The sequence below is a fragment of the Brassica oleracea genome, chromosome C3 (assembly GCF_000695525.1).
Source record: "Brassica oleracea var. oleracea cultivar TO1000 chromosome C3, BOL, whole genome shotgun sequence".
Classification (NCBI taxonomy): Eukaryota; Viridiplantae; Streptophyta; class Magnoliopsida; order Brassicales; family Brassicaceae; genus Brassica; species Brassica oleracea.
This window is the reverse complement of record NC_027750.1, coordinates 47,200,712-47,220,717: the sequence shown is the minus strand read 5'-3', so window position 1 is coordinate 47,220,717 and position 20,006 is coordinate 47,200,712. Positions and strand designations below refer to the sequence as shown.

The 20,006-nt window shown below is 35.8% G+C and overlaps 1 protein-coding gene across 1 annotated transcript; it reads right to left on the bottom strand.

Moving 5' to 3' along the window:
- Nucleotides 1-18,841: 18,841 nt before the first annotated feature.
- Nucleotides 18,842-19,635, bottom strand: LOC106331713 (classical arabinogalactan protein 9). Its single transcript, XM_013770113.1, has one exon. The coding sequence runs from the start codon at nucleotides 19,485-19,487 to the stop codon at nucleotides 18,978-18,980; it is 510 nt and encodes a 169-aa protein (XP_013625567.1). The 5' UTR covers nucleotides 19,488-19,635; the 3' UTR covers nucleotides 18,842-18,977.
- Between the last annotated feature and the right edge of the window lie 371 nt (nucleotides 19,636-20,006).

Here is a 20,006-nt window from a genome sequence, read left to right as displayed (position 1 = left end):
GTCATTGTTTGTGTCAAGATTGGGTTGCTCGTACACTCAGGCCTGCGTATACTTTAGGATCGCTGGTTTGAATGTTTTAGGATTTCGCTGGATTCGTATTTTAGCGTCTTCGGTCTTTGTTGGGTTCATGTTTAGGATTAGTGTCGTCAGTCCCTGCTAGATTCGTGCTGAGAGATGACTCTGGTTGTGCTCAAAGCGTCATCGGAACACTAGGGTTCGTGTTCTAAGATGTCGTCGGATTTCTTAGTCGTGTCAACGGTTGTAGATTAGAGTTTTTAGCATTAAGATTTTTTTTAATTCTAAGGTGTGTTATTTAAGATTTTTTTTATCTTTTTTCGTCTTAAAAAATTTGTACAATTTCATTTTCATTAATGAATATTTACCATTTAGCAAAAAAAAAAATTAAGCCTCGGTATTTGTAGATCGTGATCTGGTTAGTGTTATATGTACGTATAGGAAGTCGGAATATATTCGGCAAAGACAAATAGATAATCTGTGTTTATTAATTACATATACATATCTAGGGCTGGGCATAAAATCCATAACCCGAAATCCGAACCGAATAAAAACCGAAAACTCCGATCCGAAATTTAAAAAATATCGAAATGCATTTTGTAGAGTGTTACAAAACATATCAGAACTCGAAGTGTTGTTCATCGAACCTGAACGAATAGTCCGAAAACCCGAAAAACCAAAAAAAAAAAAAGATATTCGAAGAAATGTTTTGAATGTTCAAATTAATATACAATATAAATATTTGAAACATAAATAAGTACTTTAAACAATCAATTTTATATTTATTTCAATATGATATCTCACAATAAGTATTTAAAATTTAAATAAGTATCTTAAGTACTCAATTAATAGTATTATTTGAGAATTGGTGTTGCTCATTTGTCACATTTTCCATAATTTTAGGATGAATCATTAATTTCAATAAACAAATTGTAGAATTATTATTTTGAATAAAATATTAGTGTCATTATCTTAATATAATAATAAACAGAGATTAACAAATTCTATGAAAATTTAAAATTTTGAATTTAAAATTTTTATTTATTTTACTATATCAAATATTCTGGTTGAACCAATTCTAAAAATATTTTTTTACAACATATGTAGGGTAATTGTTTTAAATTAGCTAATTTAATTTTAATAATGAAATAGATGATATTTTACAAAATATTAAAAATTATGATAATTACAATGTATGATCTACATAAATATTTGATATTATCTTATTTGTTATTTTACAAAAAGAAAGTTATCCTCTATTATTATATGTTAAGAAAGAGTTATATTGTTGTGGGTTTCGTTAGAGTTAATATTTTTTTTTGGATTTCGTTAACATTAGCTCAACGATCAAAAGCTACAATTAAAAAATAACACATTTAACAGTTATAATAGAAAAATACCAGATTTAATAGGTGTATCTAATTGATTAATTTTATTTTATAGATGTGAAGATAAAAGGAAAAAATACCACGATTTAACTATAGAGATATACACAATCTCAATCATATCTCCTAATATGGCAATCACATATTCTCTCATTACTACATGTATATACGCTTAGGGCTTCTGTCTTGTACTATAAAACCTCTTCTGTATTCACGTTAATAATACAAGAAACATTCATATAACTATCTACATGGTATCAGAGCTCACCTTCTAAAGAACCTCTCTCTCAAATTTTTCTTTTCTTTTACGTGTTCCTCACTCCAAATGGCTCATCACGAACCTACGGCCGATATTCTCAACACCGTCGCCACAAACACCATTGTCTCCGTCAACATGATCAACGTCACGAAACTCTCGTCGACCAACTACATCACCTGGAGCACTCAGATCCGCTCCATTCTCCGTGGTTATGATCTATTAAAGTACATAGATCCCGCAATCACTCCGCCACCAGCGACAATCACCATCTCTGGCCGTGATGCACCTAACCCCGACCTCGCCAAAAGGCATCGACAGGACAGCCTCTTCTACAGTGCTATCATGGGCTCGGTTGAACTCGCTCACCAACCCCTCATCGCCACAGCGACCACAACTCTTGAAGCATGGACTTTGCTCGCTTCAACATACGCAAATCCAACCCGAGGCCACATCAAACAGCTTCGGAGCCAGCTCAAGCGTACCGTCAAAGGCCAACCACCATTGATGAATACATGCAGCAGATCAAGGCGAAAGCTGATGCTCACGCTCTCCTTGGAAGTCCCTTTGATCCCGAGGATCTTACTGATGTAGTTCTCAATGGCCTCCCCGATGACTACAAAGCCATCATTGAAGCTATACATGGACGTGACAAATCCATCTCCTTTTTTGAGCTACATGAAAAACTCATCACCCGTCCTCTGTCTCAAGTTCCGATCACTGCTCTTAATGCGCAAAACAGAACACCACACTGGCGCAATCAAAGCAACGACGGAGGACATCACCATGGATCCCGGTCGTATAACAACGATCAACGTAACTCCAAACCCCATTTGGGACGTTGTCAAGCTTGTGGAACTCAGGGCCACAGGGCAAAACGATGCCCCATGTTCAAACTGATTAATCAGTCCTCCAACTCCACGCAGCATCAGGGGCATGAGACTCCATCTTGGCTCCTAGACTCCGGTGCTTCTCATCACCTCACTTCTGATCTCGCCAACCTCTCGCTCCATGCTCCATACAATGGAGGTGAAGAAGTGCAAATTGGTAACAAAATGGGACTTGAAATCGCCAACACCGGTTCCACTCTTCTCCCTTCCAAAACGCGCACTCTTCATTTAACTGATGTTTTACATGTCCCTACTATTGCTCGTAACCTGTTATCAGTTAATAAGCTTTGTACGGATAACAATGTATCTGTGGAATTCTTACCAAGTTTCAGGTCAAGGATCTGAACTCGGGGGCACAAGTGATCAAGGGAAAAACTGAAGATGGAGGATATGTATGGCCAGACCAAGATTCAAGACAACCCTCAGCCTTTTCTTCTTCAATCAAATGTCTTCTCTCCATCTGGCACTCAAGATTGGGACATCCTTCTCTTTCAGTTTTAAAATCTGTTGTTTCATCTTCTATGCTTTCTGATTCAAACTCTTTATCATCTTTTCATTGCGTTGATTACTCAATAAACAAAAGCCATAAGCTTCCTTTCTCAAACACTTCCTCTCTCAAAACAACTAAACCTCTTGAGCTTGTTTACTCCGATGTGTGGACCTCACCCCTTCTTTCTATTGATGGATTCAAATACTATGTTATATTCGTTGATCACTTCACACACTACATTTGGTTTTACCCATACGCCACAAGTCTGATGTTAAAAACATATTCATCCGCTGGAAAGACTTGGTAGAAGCACGCTTTGATCATCGTCTCACAACACTCTACTCCGACAATGGAGGCGAGTACTTAGCCTTGGCTGACTTTCTCTCCACACATGGCGTTTCTCACCTTACTACTCTGTTGGAACTCGTTTTTGACTAAATGGTTTTAGACCATTTTCCGGTAAGTTTCCGAACGAAGACGTTCGTCGGAATAACCGAATGTTTGACACTATGAAGTAGTGTACTTGTATGTCAAAATCGGAGTTGGTTTTGAATGACAAATGAAAATCTAAAATGGATTATTTATAAAATATCTATATAGAAATATGAGGTTTAATTCCTCTTTTATTTAAAATGGAGAAAATACATTAAAGTTTAACACTTTGATTGTATAAGAAAAGATATTTGGACCATAAATAAATTTCATGTTTTGGTCTTGTTGGTCTCAATCCTTATTTTGAACTTTGTGGTTGACAAAAGTTAAAATAGAAATGGAAAAATATATTTTCTAATAATAATGGACATGGTCAACGTCATTTAAGAAAATGAATGCAAAGTTGATTTTAATTTTGTAACTTCTGCTTAAATGCACATCAATATTATAATGAGAGAATAATTCTCAAATCTCCATATTAATTACCTTACGTTGAAGGTGTGGTTTATGACAAACGTATCGTTTGGTCTATGGGCGATATAATAGCTATTGGTCTTCTCATTACTAGCAACCTTGAATACAACAACAAAGAAAAAAACAATTCTCCTATTATGAATAGTTATGTTTATTTATTTTTTATTTTGAGTCTGAGAGTACAACACAAAATTATGGTCGATAGATTCTGTTTTTCGGTGATGGTAAACAGAAACAATGCTGCAGTTGTATCATGGGAATCTGAGCTCTATAAAACCGTCACACTACGGGGCGTTTAAAGATTTAAGGAAACAGATTAACTATCTCGACTCTTTAATTCTTCTTTATTCTTATATTTCGGTATTGTAATTTTGATTTATGTTCATATTATTCTTTACACATATCAGTTGTCCTATGGTAGTAAAATAAGGTTCTTACACTCTTAAATCTTTAAATATTGTTTATGCTTTTGCACTAACAATACTGATATTTGTTAAAAGTTTTTATTTTTAAGAACAGGTTAAAGAAGCCGGAATCGGATCTTGTTTTATCATAAAAACATGAATTTGAGAATTCGAGAATTCATGGTGATGGAAAATACAAGCAATTGTTATGATCTTTTCAGATCGATTATGTGCAGGGATCTTTTATAATAATCTTAGCTATTGCTTTTCTGTGAATCTTCTTTATCATCAAGCGTTGATCATTAGTTACAGATTGTCTGAAAAAAAAAACAATTTGTTTTGATTTTTCTATTGACGTGTTGAAACCGTCGTGTTGCACTTTCGCTTTGATTTTTAAAATTATTTTGAAACAAAAGTGTGACTTGTATGATCTAATTTTGGTTTACTTCTGTTTTAACCATGCTTATACGGCTGATTTTTATCAAAATTCAAGCGTTTGATCTTGCATATATTAGCAAGAGTCAAGTGTTTCTTGTAGCATTTTTAATATGAGTTATATGATTAGTATGCATATATTAGCAAGTGTGGAACGTTTGTTCTTGTGGCATATTTAAGCTTGTAATGCATTTATTTTTGTGTATTTGTTTTGCATTTAGTTGTGAACAAATAATTTATTTGTTCAAAATATGTTACTGCTTTGACTTGGTTAATGGTTGCTTTGACTTGGTTAAAGATAATTATTTCGCTTTAATTATCAAAAATGTCTAACGTTTTGATTTCTTGTTTCAGATATTTTTCTTTTGGTGTGTAACTTAATTTAATTATTAAGTACATGTGCGACCAATGAAAAAAGAAAAAGAAATTCAAGGTTTTAAGTATGGTGAAATACATCAAATTATAAAAACATTTTGATCTTTAAGAGATAAAATGGTATATATGGAAATGGATTTAGTGAGTCGACGCCCCAAATTTAGTTTGGGAGAGGTCTGCCACATATAAATCATTTGCCATAGAAAATAAAATGTTTGTTGATACTTATCAAAACATTTATATTTCGTCAATGCTTAAATGCAATTTGTAAATAGATTGACCATACAAAAACAATGAGAATTTTCAGACCAATGTGACTGAAACTGACATGTGTTTTGTAGTTTCTAAAGTCAGTATGGTTGAGAATAATCATATAAAATTGAGTGTTTTTTATAGCAAAAATAATATCTTGTAATGATATGTATATTTGCTAAAAAATCAAAATATATGTTTGGAAAAGATCCAAAACATACAAGTTAGATTTATAAATCAACTTGAGAGAACTATGAAAATAGTTGTATGAAAAATGTGAATTTCTAAAAATGAAATACATCAAAAAGAAAATTTTAATATTTTCTGAAATTTCTTTTTATTCATTTAAATCTAAAAGAATTGTAGATCATTTTTCTAATCTCTTAAGAGATCTTAAATGTAAATATGCATGTTTTTAAGTTATTTCAAGAAATGTTGAGGAAGCTTTGCTTACCATATAAAGTTGTTGGCATGAGGCCAAATGAGCTTAGTGATAGTTATCACAATAGGATTTTTTTTGGAAAAAAAAAACTAGTGTCATATACTGAGTTTTGTGTATAATGATTAATTATATTTTGAAAAAATATGACAAAAATCATTAGACAATTGATCTCGGCTAATCTCAAGAGATTATGTTCAATGTGATGACAACCTAGGATCTTTTTATTAAAGATATGTCATGAGATCAATTTGTTAAATCATCTAAAGGAATGGGTAGCCTGTGAATTAAGATGAGGTTTGGCGGTAACTCTATCTAACTGACTGGAGATCCCAAGAAATAGGTTCAAGGAGACAAGTAAGTCAAACTAAGCCTGCCCAAAGCACTGTAAGACTTCGGTCTATACCCAGTTCCTATGATGATTAAACAGTGCTACATGTAAGGATTATAGGATAAGCATTTGCTTTTAATGATTTGTGTCCATAGCTTTGAGATATGAATGGAGTAGTACATGATACTCCTCTAAACAAAGCTAATGACAAATCACCTTGTGAGTGTGAAATAGGCCTGTTTCTAGGAGAATGAAGGAAATGCTATATTCTCCAAGTTCACTCATGATTAACCAGGACTGTTCACGGCCAAAATGAACACAATAGAGAACCTAGTTCTGTGAGAGAATGAAGTTGTGTTATAGCTATTGTCTAGGTTTACACCAAAGCCCGGGAGGTTCAAGACATCATGGCCACCTCCTGGCCGAGTAAATCCGATATCCATTAACAATGACTGGTTCAAAGCTGAAAAATTGCTACCAACTCATCATGCAGTGGGATTTTCGTTTGTACTCTCAAAAGTCCTTAGGTCGAGTCTTGTCTAGTAAGTCAAGTCTGTCGAGTCGTCTAGTGTTTATAGTCATTTCTATTCATGTGTGGGATTGTTGGAACTCGTTTTTCACTAAATGGTTTTAGACCATTTTCCGGTAAGTTTCCGGACGAAGACGTTCATCGGAATAACCGAATGTTTGACACTATGAAGTAGTATACTTGTATGTCAAAATTGAAGTTGGTTTTGAATGAGAAATGAAAATCTAAAATGGATTATTTATAAAATATCTATATAGAAATATGAGGTTTAATTCCTCTTTTATTCAAAATGGGGAAAATACATTAAAGTTTAACACTTTGATTGTATAAGAAAAGATATTTGGACCATAAATAAATTTCATGTTTTGGTCTTGTTGGTCTGAGTCTTTATTTTGGACTTTGTGGTTGACAAAAGTTAAATTAGAAATGGGAAAATATATTTTCTAATAATAATGGATATGTTCAACGTGATTTAAGAAAATGAATGCAAAGTTGATTTTAATTTTGTAACTTCTGCTTAAATGCACATCCATATTATAATGAGAGAATAATTCTCAAATCTCCATATTAATTACCTTACGTTGAAGGTGTGGTTTATGACAAATGTATGGTTTGGTCTGTGGGCTATATAATAGCTATTGGTCTTCTCATTACTAGCAACCTTGTATACAACAACAAAGAAAAAAAAATTCTCCCATTATGAATAGTTATGTTTATTTTTTTTATTTTGAGTCTGAGAGTACAACACAAAATTAAGGTCTATAGATTAGGTTTTTCGGTGATGGTAAACAAAAACAATGATGCAGTTGTATCATGGGAATCTGAGCGCTATAAAACCGTCACACTACGGGGCGTTTAAAGATTTAAGGAAATAGATTAACTATCTCGACTCTGTAATTCTTCTTTATTCTTATATTTCGGTATTGTAATTTTGATTTATGTTCTTATTATTCTTTACAAATATCAGTTGTCCTATGGTAGTAAAATAAGGTTCTTACATACTCTCTCCATACTCCAGAGCACAATGGCTTCTCGGAGAGAAGACACAGACAAATTGTAGAAACTGGTCTTGCTCTCCTATCTCAAGCTTCCATGCCTCCTACATACTGGACCTATGCTCTCTCCACTGCTGTCTATTTGATCAATCGACAGCCAACACCAACTCTAGAAAATGCTTCAGCTTATCAAAAGCTCTTCACTACAAGAAAACACGCATGTTGCGAGGAAAATTTGCGAGAGAAAATTTTCCATGCAAACTTGCGACAGTTTTGCAACGGAATTGCAAGAAAAAATAAAACTCATGCAAATCTCTTGCAAATTTGCGAGGAAAATACCCGTTCGCAAATTTGCGAGATATTTGCGAAGGAAGTTAAAGAGTCCTCGCAAATTTGCGAGGGATTTGCTAGAACTTTGTCTGTCTATCTTGTTTCTTCACAATCCCCTTGCAAATTTGCAATGGATTTGCAAAGAACATGCATGATATATGTACATTTTCACATTTCTCTCACAAAATCAAATAAAGTTAATAAATAAAAACATTAATTAAAATATTTAGTGTTTAATAAGTACATTGATATATTCACGGGATAAATATTTCCCGACACTTGAACTAATATAACGAAGTACTAAACATCAAAACTCTATAATTTATACAATAAATACACTTCAACTAAATTTCTAAAAAAAATTGAAATAAATTTTCAGGTTAATTATATTTTCAAACAATAAATACAAAATGCATATAAATTCACCAAAAATATACCAAACCCCCAAACAAAACCCTAAAATCATTGACTTATGAATTTGCAAAGGATCCCTCGCAATTCTCTTGCAAATTTGCGAGAGAACCTAAGCACTCGCAAATTAGCAAGGGAATTGCAATGGATCCCTCACAAATCCCTTGCAAATCCACGTTTCCAAACTTAAACGGTTTGGGTTTCATCAAGGATTTTGGTGTAGGACAACACATTTTATTGAATCATTTAGTGTGTAAAATGTACGTCAAAAAATATTTTCAGAAATTTAATTAACTATAGTTATGAACTTAAGTCCCAACACTTAATTTGTTATTACAAGTAATTAACATCAAACCCTTATAACTTATATAACTCATATACGTTAACTAAATTTCCGGAAAATGTTAAACATACTTTCACATTAATTATTTGTTTTTAATAGAATCACTAAATAGTAAATACATATAGTCTACCGAAAACATAGCAAAACCTCAAACGAAACCCTAAAATGCACTATGTATGAATTTGCAATGGATTTGCAAGGGAATTTTCGCAATGGATTTGCAAGGGAATTCTCGAAATTCCCTTGTAAATCACAAATTTGCGAGAGAATTGTAAGGAATCCATTGCATTTCCCTTGCAAATTCATTTTTTTCAACTCAAAATGAAAATTTCAAAACAAGTCACGATTTAAACTCTATACAGTAAACTTTATAATGTTTGAAAACTTAAACTCTGAATCTTAAATACAAACTTATAAAACTAAATATTTGTTTAAAACTTAATCTCAAACTATATATCTATTTCCAAACTTCAACCATAAACCCTAAACCACATTTATCCCAAACACTATATCTCAAATTTAATCACCAAAATCCAAACACCAACTTTAATATTTTAAAATTTAAACACCAAACCTTTAACATAACTAATAATCATAAACATTAACCTTATATTTAATTTTTTTAAAATTAATATAACCTTAAATCTTAAGTTTGAACTCAAATTTTCATATTTTTAAATTTTAGTTTCATATCTTAAATCCAAACCATAAGCTCTAAATATAAACCATACCCCCAAATCATATATCCTAAACTCAAATTAAAAAATAAAATCTTGCCACTTTTGTTAATTTGATATATCATTAACATTATAAAATTTATAACTTTATAAAATTTATAATTTTTATATAAATAAAATTAGTTAAACAATAAAAATACAATTTCTAAAACAATTATTAAACAAAAACACAGTTTGTAGTTTGATAATCTCTGACCATTGATAACTTTTGATCCAATGGCCTTAAATCAATCTTTTGTTAATCTTCATCACTCTTTCTCATTGGTCCACATTGTAAAAGGTGGATCACTCATTATTAAACTCGGTCGTTGATAAGTGTCAATCTAAAGGAAGAAATTAATGTATTTGATTTAATATTTGATTTATCTTTTTCTTCCTTCTCTCCTCTGTCGAGACTTCATGCTTCCTCTTCTCCTCTCTCGTCTTCTCTTCTTCTCATCTCATCTCCATCAATGAAAAAAAAGACAGAGCAAGCATCAACAATCGTTGGTGAGATTTATGTGTTTTGTTTCTTCTCTTACACTCCTCTGTTTTGAAATTTATTAATGTTTTTTATTTTCTAGATCTGAGAAAGTGGTGATGTGACGAGTCGGTAGTGGTGGCGTGATGAATCAGTTGTCGCCGGTGGCGAGCATGGAGGAGCGGTGCCGGAACGTGGATGACGAGGCAGAAAAGCTTAATGGCGGAGGAGGCAGAAAAGCTTCATGGGGGAGGCGGACACGGACGAGACAAGGTGTGGTCACGTAGGGTTGGTGGTGTTAGAAAGAGAAGTCGCTTGAGTACTGGTGGCGTTTGCCGGAGTCGTCAAAGGAGGCGGAGGCGGAGGCGGAGGCGTGAGGAGTTAGGGCTTTAGGTTTAGGTGTGAACTGTATAATTTTTTTATTAGGTTAATTATTTAAAACTACTTTAATTTGTAATCCAAATTCAATTATTTTGTAAATAAAAATTATTAAATTATATATTTTAATTGTATTTTCTGATTTTCTATTTTTAATTTGGATAATGTAAATAAGACTGAAAATTATATATATATATTTTTAATACTTTTCAAAAAAATTGCGTAAATCTATTGCAAATTTGAGAAGAACCATTTTTCGTTGCAAATTTGCAACGAACCATATTTTATCGCAAATTTGAGAGGAACTTTTTTTTGTCGCAAATTTGCAACCAACCATATTTCATCGCAAATTTGCGTGGAACTACTTTCCATCGCAAATTTGCGAGGAACCACTTTTCGTCGCAAATTTGCGTGAAACATTTTTCTCTTCCAAATTTGCAAGGGAATTGCGAGCGTTTTCTATTTGCGAGAACGAATTTGCGAGGAATATGTTTTCCTCGCAATTTCTTTGCAAATTGCGATTTGCAAAGGAATTGCGAGGCTTTTTTCCCTTACAACAGAGTTGTTTTCTTGTAGTGCTTCCACGGTACACCAAACTACACCAAACTAAAGAGTTTTGGATGTCTCTGCGTCCCATGGATCAAACCATACAATCATCACAAGCTGGAGCCAAAGTCTAAACCGTGCATATTTCTTAGCTATTCTCTTCTCAAAGTGATTTCCTCAGTCTTAAACCTTCATCCTCTCGCATCTTTGTCTCTCGCCATGTGCACTTTGTAGAAAAAGCCTTTCCTTTCACCTCTTTAACCTCAACTCCAGTCAAACTCAAACCCACCTCCAAATTGGTGCTCGCCAGTCACCAGAATCTCGGTTCCGCCTAGCGATCCTCCATCATCAAGTGTGCCCCCAGGTATGGATACTATGACCTCAGAACAAGTTAATATTGTTCCTCGGCCACCATCTGCTTCTTCTTTGTTGTCCCAGAACATAGATCAAAACAGAGGAGAACCTTCCAATGCTGCATCACCACCAGCTTAACCAGCTGCTTCTCCTCAACAAGAACAGCCACGAGCTGAAAACACTCACCGCATGACCACAAGAGCCAAGAACATGGTCTTCAAACCCGCGAAGAAATTCTCTTTCGTGGTGAACAAGAAAACCCTTCTTCCAACTGAGAACGAGCCAACAACACTGCTACAAGCTCTAAAAGATGAACTATGGAGAGGATCAATCAGTGAAGAATTTGATTCACAGCTACGCAACTACACCTGGAGTCTCGTACCAAAGAAACCTGAGTACAACATTGTTGGTTGCAGATGGGTTTACAGAATCAAAAGAAAAGCTGATGGAACAATCGATCCCCGTAAATCTCGCCTAGTAGCTAAAGGTTACCATCAGAGACCAGGCGTCAACTTTCAAGACACCTACAGTCCGGTTATTAAGCAGCCAACAGTTCTCCTTGTTCTTGGTCTCGGTGTCTCTCAAAACTGGCCGTTACGTCAGCTGGACGTAAACAACGCCTTCTTACAAGGGACTCTCACGGAAGATGTTTACATGGAGCAGCCACCGGGATTTGTCGACAAAGACAAACCAGACTACGTGTGCAAGCTCAACAAAGCCATCTATGGCTTGAAACAAGCCCCTCGTGTGTGGTACATGGAGTTACACACGTTCTTACTTGAATATGGATTCAAAAACTCCCTTGCTGATGCTTCACTTTTCATTCTCCATGTCCACAACATCAAGCTTTATGTCCTTATCTACGTTGATGATATTATTGTCACCGGCAATGACCCCAAACGTGTCCAACAGTTCATTGACATTCTGAGTCAACGGTTCTCCCTCAAAGACGTTGGCGCTCTATCTTATTTTCTTGGCATAGAAGCACAACGATCAACCTCTGGTTTGCTCCTGACACAGCGCAAATACATCAATGACCTGCTAGGCAGTGTTCAAATGTCTACTGCTAATCCAGCATCATATCCGATGGTACTAACTGATCGTCTACAACTAACTTCTGGAACTGCTCTATCTGATGGCTCTGAGTACAGAATGGTAGTAGGCAGCCTGCAGTATCTTCACTTCACCCGGCCAGACATCTTCTTTGCTGTGAATAAGTTATCACAGTTTATGCATAGGCCAACTGACTTTCATTGGCAAGCAGCCAAGAGAGTCCTAAGATATCTTGCAGGAACTCGAGATCGTGGCATTTATCTACGCAGCAACACAACTCTTGCACTTCATGCCTTCTCTGACGCTGATTGGGCTGGAAACAAAGATGACTATACCTCAACTAGCGCATACATTGTATATCTTGGCTCAAATCCGGTTGTCTGGTCATCAAAGAAACAAAAGACAGTGGCACAGAGCTCAACTGAAGCTGAATATAGATGTGTTGCAGACACGGCTGCTAAGCTTCAATGGATAGTTTCGCTTCTTCAAGAACTTGGCGTACTCTCATCAACAGAACCTGTTATCTACTGTGAAAACGTTGACATCACTTATCTCTGCGCCAATCCAGTCTTTCACTCAAGAATGAAACACGTCGCCCTTGCTTATCATTACATTCGTGAGCTCGTTAAATCAGGCTTTCTCAGAGTCTCACATGTCTCCTCCAAAGACCAACTTGCTGATGCACTCACCAAACCGGTTTCCCGCGCACTCCTGTAGACACACTCTTCCAAGATTTGACTGTCTTCCAGTCTTCCATCATGAAGGGGCATATAGAGATATACACAATCTCAATCATATCTCCTAATATGGCAATCACATATTCTCTCATTACTACATGTATATACGCTTAGGGCTTCTGTCTTGTCCTATAAACCCTCTTCTGTATTCACGTTAATAATACAAAAAACATTCATATAACTCTCTACATTAACAGGTCTATGTAATTTACTTTTTTAGTTTATAAGTATTTAGTTAAAAAGTATGTTTTTAACTACCGTAGGTTTTGCTAATAGTTATCACTATAAAATCTTATGCTTATGCTCCACCAATACCAGCATAGTGTTCGACTACATATCGTATTGAAAAACAAAAGAATAGCAAATTTGCAAGAAGAAAAATATGAATAGTTTAAAACATAAGAGATTACGTAAACATTCACAAAACACTGGTTTTATTCATGTTTTTAAATTATATAATTTGAAGCAACATCATGATATAGATGGTTTCGTTTATTTTGTGGCTATAAATTCAAATTTTAATGAAGATGAAAATTATCTAGACTTTAATAATGTTCATAGGGTTCATCAAAAAGAAAAAAAATGCTTAATCAAATATATTGCCTGATGAAAGAGTGTTTGCTCTTAGGTCTGACTGATAAAGGTAATAATAGTATTGTTTTTGGAAATTAATATTTTATGTTATTTTAAATTATTAATAAACTTTGATTAGGTTATTACGATGATGGTGTTCTTTCCTAGATTCATTGTGAAACTTTATATGATTTGGCAAAAAAAAAGAAAATTATTAGTATCAAGCTATTATATATGTTGTGTTTTCATAAAGGAAAAATTAAAGCTGTTTCTTATTAGAATACCACTTTCTTAAAATTTATTGCAACAAGGATGAAATGAGGAACAAATATAAAATAAATTCTAACTTTTTGAGCGATATCAAACATCTAAATTTTTTTCTTAAACATTATCTAAACAGAAATTTCTGCAAAACCATTTAATTAAAGTCAAACTAGTCAAAATAGACTAACATCATCATTTCTTTAATCTTAAAGAAATTTTGGTAAAAAATATCTATCGATTCATTAAACAAATAACTAAAATATTGATCCGGCTAAAAGATTCCTACAAGACTAAAACTAAGATGTTGAAATTTTGGAATACTTGGAAAACAAAATCGTTTTGATTGAATTGGTGTTAGTTGATACCATTGTAAGTGTTGTATTTTTTTTTTACTTTTTTATTGATTATATAATGAAAGAATTACTCTCATAGACACTTTATGTCTTTCTATTTACTACATTAGACATTTTATGCTGGACACGCACTTTTTGTGTGGTGAATGCCTAATTTGCTCTTCAATCATCTTTTTTCTCATGTTACTTCATTTAATCTGAGCTGAACTGATTTTATTTCTTTTCTTTTTTAATTTTGAAAACTTTATAACTTTTCCAATTTCGATTTCTAATCCCTAATCCTAATTCCAGCAAAATACATTCTTATTCTTTCCTATTGATGCCAAAAATCCTCAACCGTGATTAAGCTCTTCCACGATCTTCTCTTAGTTTCAGCCCTTGACCTCCATTCACCATCGAGCCGTGTCCTGATATGCAATCTCACCTTTGTTGTTTGCAACCTACTCAATCGTCACAACTCGCTTCCTCACTGTTGGGGTCAAAATCGGTCACGACGGAATCAATGTCTGAAAGTCTGTAAAAATCGGCATGAACATTTTTACAAAAAGTAATCTTCGTAAAGAAATCTTTACGAAGAGCCTTGCGGTAAAATCTTGTTCTAATCTCAATCGAACCACTAAATACCGATTGTCTGAAGGCAACAGACACGTATCCAAATCGGCCACGGACAAGCTCAAGTATGGCCATCAGACCACGCACAAGCCAAGCTCGGTCGCTACGAAGCGACCGAGCACGGACACGGCTCGGTCGCTACGTAGCGACCGAGCTCCAGCCAAACTCGGTCGCTAGGTAGTGACCGAGCACGTACACGGCTCGGTCGCTACGTAGCGACCGAGCACGCACACGGCTCGATCGCTACGTAGCGATCGAGCTCAAGCCAAGCTCGGTCGCTACGTAGTGACCGAGCACGTACACGGCTCGGTCGCTACGTAGTGACCGAGCACATACACGGCTCTGTCGCTATGTAGCGACCGAGCACGTACATGGCACAGTCGCTACGTAGCAACCGAGCTTGAGCTGAGCTCGGTCGCTACATAGCGACCGAGCACGCACACGGCTCGGTCGAAAGAGGCCTAAAACGCAACTCGAAGCCCACTTACGATTTCTTAACCGAAAACCCATAAGCCTTATGACGGTTTATGCTTGGTTCGTAAGGCAAGATAAATGTCAAGTTTCTGCGGATAAATGTGAAGTTTCCGAAGATAATCACGAAGATCAGAAAAATTGGAATATCTCCATTTTTGAGCTATGACGGCTTAAGGGCAGAAGGGGAAAGGCGCAAACTGACCTTGGAGCAAGTATATAAGGAGTCTTAGGCGTGAGGCAAAAGGGGAACTCTCGGCATTTAGAAACTTTGAGGCATGCTTCTCGACATTCTCTGTTTCTATGACTGGTACCCGATTACCAGATGAACGCGCACAAGCAGTTCGATCTCTTGATTCACTCTTGAACTACATTCGGCTTGATCCTCGAAAGGGGTACGTAGGCAGCCTTTCATAAGGTTCAATCCGAAATCAATCAAAACCATTTCCATATATTTTCTGTCTTCTGTTATCGAGCTGTGACTCAACTAGGTTTAAGGTTATCATTCGAGCATTGAGATGGACCGTCGTACCACCGCCGGACTACCACTTCGCCGCCGCCGCCGGACCACAGTCGGACCACCACCTCGCCGCCGCCGGACCGCTGTGACTCGCCACCGCCGGCCGCCGTGACACGCCGGTGACTCGGTGAGAGAACTCGTTGACCGGTTTAAATTGATTTAGATTATGTTAGGTTAAACCGGGTGGTTATTAGAAATTGATTTCGGTTAGGATTTAACCGGTTTGCAATTAATTAGGATCTGGCTCAATTGAATTCGAAATCGGTTAAGGGTTAACCGGTCGGTTAGGTCAAATTGATTTCTGGTCAAGGGTTGACCTTTGACCAGCGGGTTAACTTTTCCGTAGACTTTGACCAAATCTGTTTTTAACCGTTCGAAAGGCGTTCTGATCTATTTGAGCAGATGGAGTTCATAGATATTGCTTCTCTATATTTCTAAGGTGAGGGCTACTCCGATTAAATCTCGAGCTAGATTGGTACTACCGTTATGGAAAATGTAGTTTCGAAACATGATCCGTCTCTGTGAATCGAGTCTGTTTGAAAGTCTTAGTTGTTTATTATTGTTATTGATTGTTAAACCGAAAATAGGATAATAGAGGGTTCAACGGTTGATTGAAATGATTGATGTTAAGAATTGTTATATATACTATATATACGAGTCCATGTGTGGAGATTTGCAGGGTGCAGAGACGTCTGTACTGGCTGCCATGTTTGAGGAGATTTGCGGAGTGCAGAAATGTCTGTACTGGCTGCCGTGTTTGTTGATTTTCGGGGGTACATACACTTTCTACTTACGACACCTGATTTGCAGGGGTACAGTGTGGACTATTGTACTAGCGACGCCTGTAGAGTTATATACATATATCCTTATGAGGAGAATGCGGGGTGCAGAGAGTATCTATGTACTATCATCGCATTGATTGTAGCATGTCTAGTGCACTAGACATATATTGATTGTTCTGTGTGGTGTAATAGGCATCATGTTTGTCTCATGCTAGAGCTAGGCCTACATAGTTGTAGTGCTATGAACTGAGTCAGTGGTTTGCGATTTAGCATCTCATACTTCGATAGACAACTCCCATGTTGCTCACCCCTCCTTTTCCCCCCTCTTTCAGGTGAGACTGACGACAAGGAGTGATTATATCGGTTTGGTGCTTTGGGTGTTATTGGACTTTGGACCTTTGGGCTTCAGACGTTTCCGCTTATTTATACATTTCAGGCTTTCGGCTTTATGTTGTTATTTATATTCCAAAAGTTTGTTTTATTTACTTGATTTCCAGCGTGGACGCTGACTTTCAAATATTTATAAATCGAGATTTCAGAAATTTTTATTTATCATTTTATTTCGAAGTGACGAGTGTCACAATTTTGGTATCAAAACTATTTATTTATTGTATTATTTTATTACGTAAATCGATGTGTCATAATATATAATATTTTTTTTATTAGCTTCCATAACTAAACTCAGCAATACATAAATTTTATTGGGTAGGAAATTGACATTTTCATTCGTCACATTTTTACGACATGCATATAGAATATTTTTATCCGTTACATTTTCATTCATATATATTACCTTTCAGAGAGAGATTTCAATTAAAATCTTTTAAATAAAAATTTCCTTACTCAAAATGCTTTATATATACATGCATATGAAAGTTTTTACGTATAAACTTTTCCAAGTTTGTTTTATGGAAGATTATTTCATAAATCATTGTTTTGCGTGTTTTATGAAAGTTTTTCCTTAGAAACTTCTTGAAGTTTGTTTTGCTGGAAAATTGTCTTGTAAAATTATGATATTTGTTGTAAAAACCTCCTGAGAGAAAGTTTTTCTGAATAATTCTTGTTTGGATAAAAATCTGGGGGACGAAATGTACGGAGTTTGTTCTACATATCTTCTTTCAATTCTCGGATGATTTTAGCTAACATTACTTTGTACATATTGTAAATCATCCTTAACCTGAACCCAAAATATATCTATGCTCCAGCATGCAATGTTCATAAGACATTAACCAAACCTCGTCAAACCTTTCTTGGCTCATCGACATAGTTCAGATGCAAGGTCTAAAGTGCATGGACTAAGTTTACCATTTAAAGCTCTTTCCTACGTAGTTACAAATGCAAACTTTTTTCTTTCTTTTATAATTTTCCAACCAAAATAAAGTCATCAGTAAAACTCGATCCTTTTAAAAAGTGGCTTACACTGAAATGTTTTTTTAAACTGACTTCATACCTAGGTTCTCCCGGTGGTGGCGACGACGCGGGTTCGTATCTCGAGGTAGGGCGAATCGCTCGTTGTCGGTGGTTGGGTTTGTTGGGTAATGGGCTTGGGCCTAATCTGTTTGGTTACTTTTCCTGGACTTTGTGTTTGGGTCTCCAGGTGTTTGTAAGGTCTCGTGGGCATCGGTCTTTTTTTTGTTTTTTTAATAAAATTTTAGATGGAAAAAAAAAAAAAAAAAAACTCGATCCTTTTGTCTCTTTTTCATATTTCCTTCACCTCTACTGTAACCGATTGATTTCTGTAATCTCCATCCTAATCTAAAAAAACAAACAATTTACAGAAATTCTAATTGCCTAATGTTGCTCACCTCTGCTTTTATTGTTGTCATTGTGGCTAAGATGGAAGAACATCAACAAGCATTGTTTGAATTTGAGGAGAAACAAGCCAGTGTCCAAACGCAAGCCAATGTATCTCATCGGAATCATTGTCGGTGATGTTGAGAAAGAAAGGGCTTCGGTGATGGTGAATTTTAAATAAAAAATTATTTGTAAAATATAATAAGGAGACTAGAAAAAATCTAAATTCTTTAGTGAATTGTTAAGGGAATATGCAATGTGAAGTATTATGGAAATAAGTGCAAAATTGTTCTAGTATGAGAAAGTACTTATTTATGAAAAGAACGTGCATTAAAGTGACTTATAGTATAAATTACTCACTTTCAGTAATAAATAAAACGATTTAAAAACTTTGCTATTTAAATGTAGAAGTTATCACTAATGAATTAACTAATCAACTTCAAAGGGTGGATTATAAGTACTTCTTCAAAGATAGATCAATAAATGATTTGAATTCGAAAGTGACAAGAAAGATAAATTGAATCAAGCCAAGCCTGGCTGGATCTTTCCCTCAGAGTTTAAAGAATATCTCTGGCAGCGTAACCGTAGCGAGATCTGCGAATATTATCCTGCCGTTTCTTGTATACAAATCCTGCTAATCCAACCACACACACCGCCGCTATCGTCCCAAACGCCACCCCAGCCTTCGTCCCGCCGCTCATTCCACCGCCTCCGGATGATTTCTTCTCTTCGACTCCAGTAATGTCGCTGTGGTTTACATCGCTAGCTTCGGGAGACGGAGAGGAGGGAGTTGAATGATCATCGGGCATCGGCGGAGAGGTTGAAGGAGAGCTTGACGGAGAATGTTCAGGTTCCGGTGGAGAAGAGTAGTTAATCGGAGATTCCGCCGGTGAAGGCGAGTTAACAGACGACGGAGATCCAAGTTCCGGAGTAGGTGCGTGAGTTGGAGGTGAATCTACAGCGTCGGCGGGTAGATCCGGTGCTGGAGCAGTTGAGGATTTAGTCGAAATCTCGCCAGAGACGAGAACCAGCATTAGAAGAGACGCAATGATGATTCCGAGCTTCATTTTCAAAATTTCAAGTTTCAACGATGTTTCTCTCCAGATCTCAATAGGCTAACGAATAAGGCTGAGATTTGGAGAAATAAAAGTTAGTTTCGAGGTGAGAAGAGAAATACTTACTATCGCTAGATTTGCGGCTACGAAAAGCGTACGACTAACAAGATCGTGCCACGTATGTAGACAAAGAACACAGCGCACCACTGGATCTAGTTATGGTAGTTTTCGTTCAAGTTACAACTAATTCTATTGCGCCACGTAGAAGATGTATAGTAACACACAACTAAGCGAAACACTGTATTCTGTCATGGTTGGTTAGTTTTCCACTTTAGATTCGAAAATACGGTGGTGGCCTCATGTGAACCGTGCGAGACCTGATGCGTGAAATCTGCACGTGGGTTTCACGTGAATAGCTGACCCTCACGTTACCTTGGTTGAGTTTTTATAATTAAATTAAAACTAGGTGCATGTCCGCAGTTTCACGGATTTGAATGTTTTGTAACGATATATTTATTATAATTTAAAAAA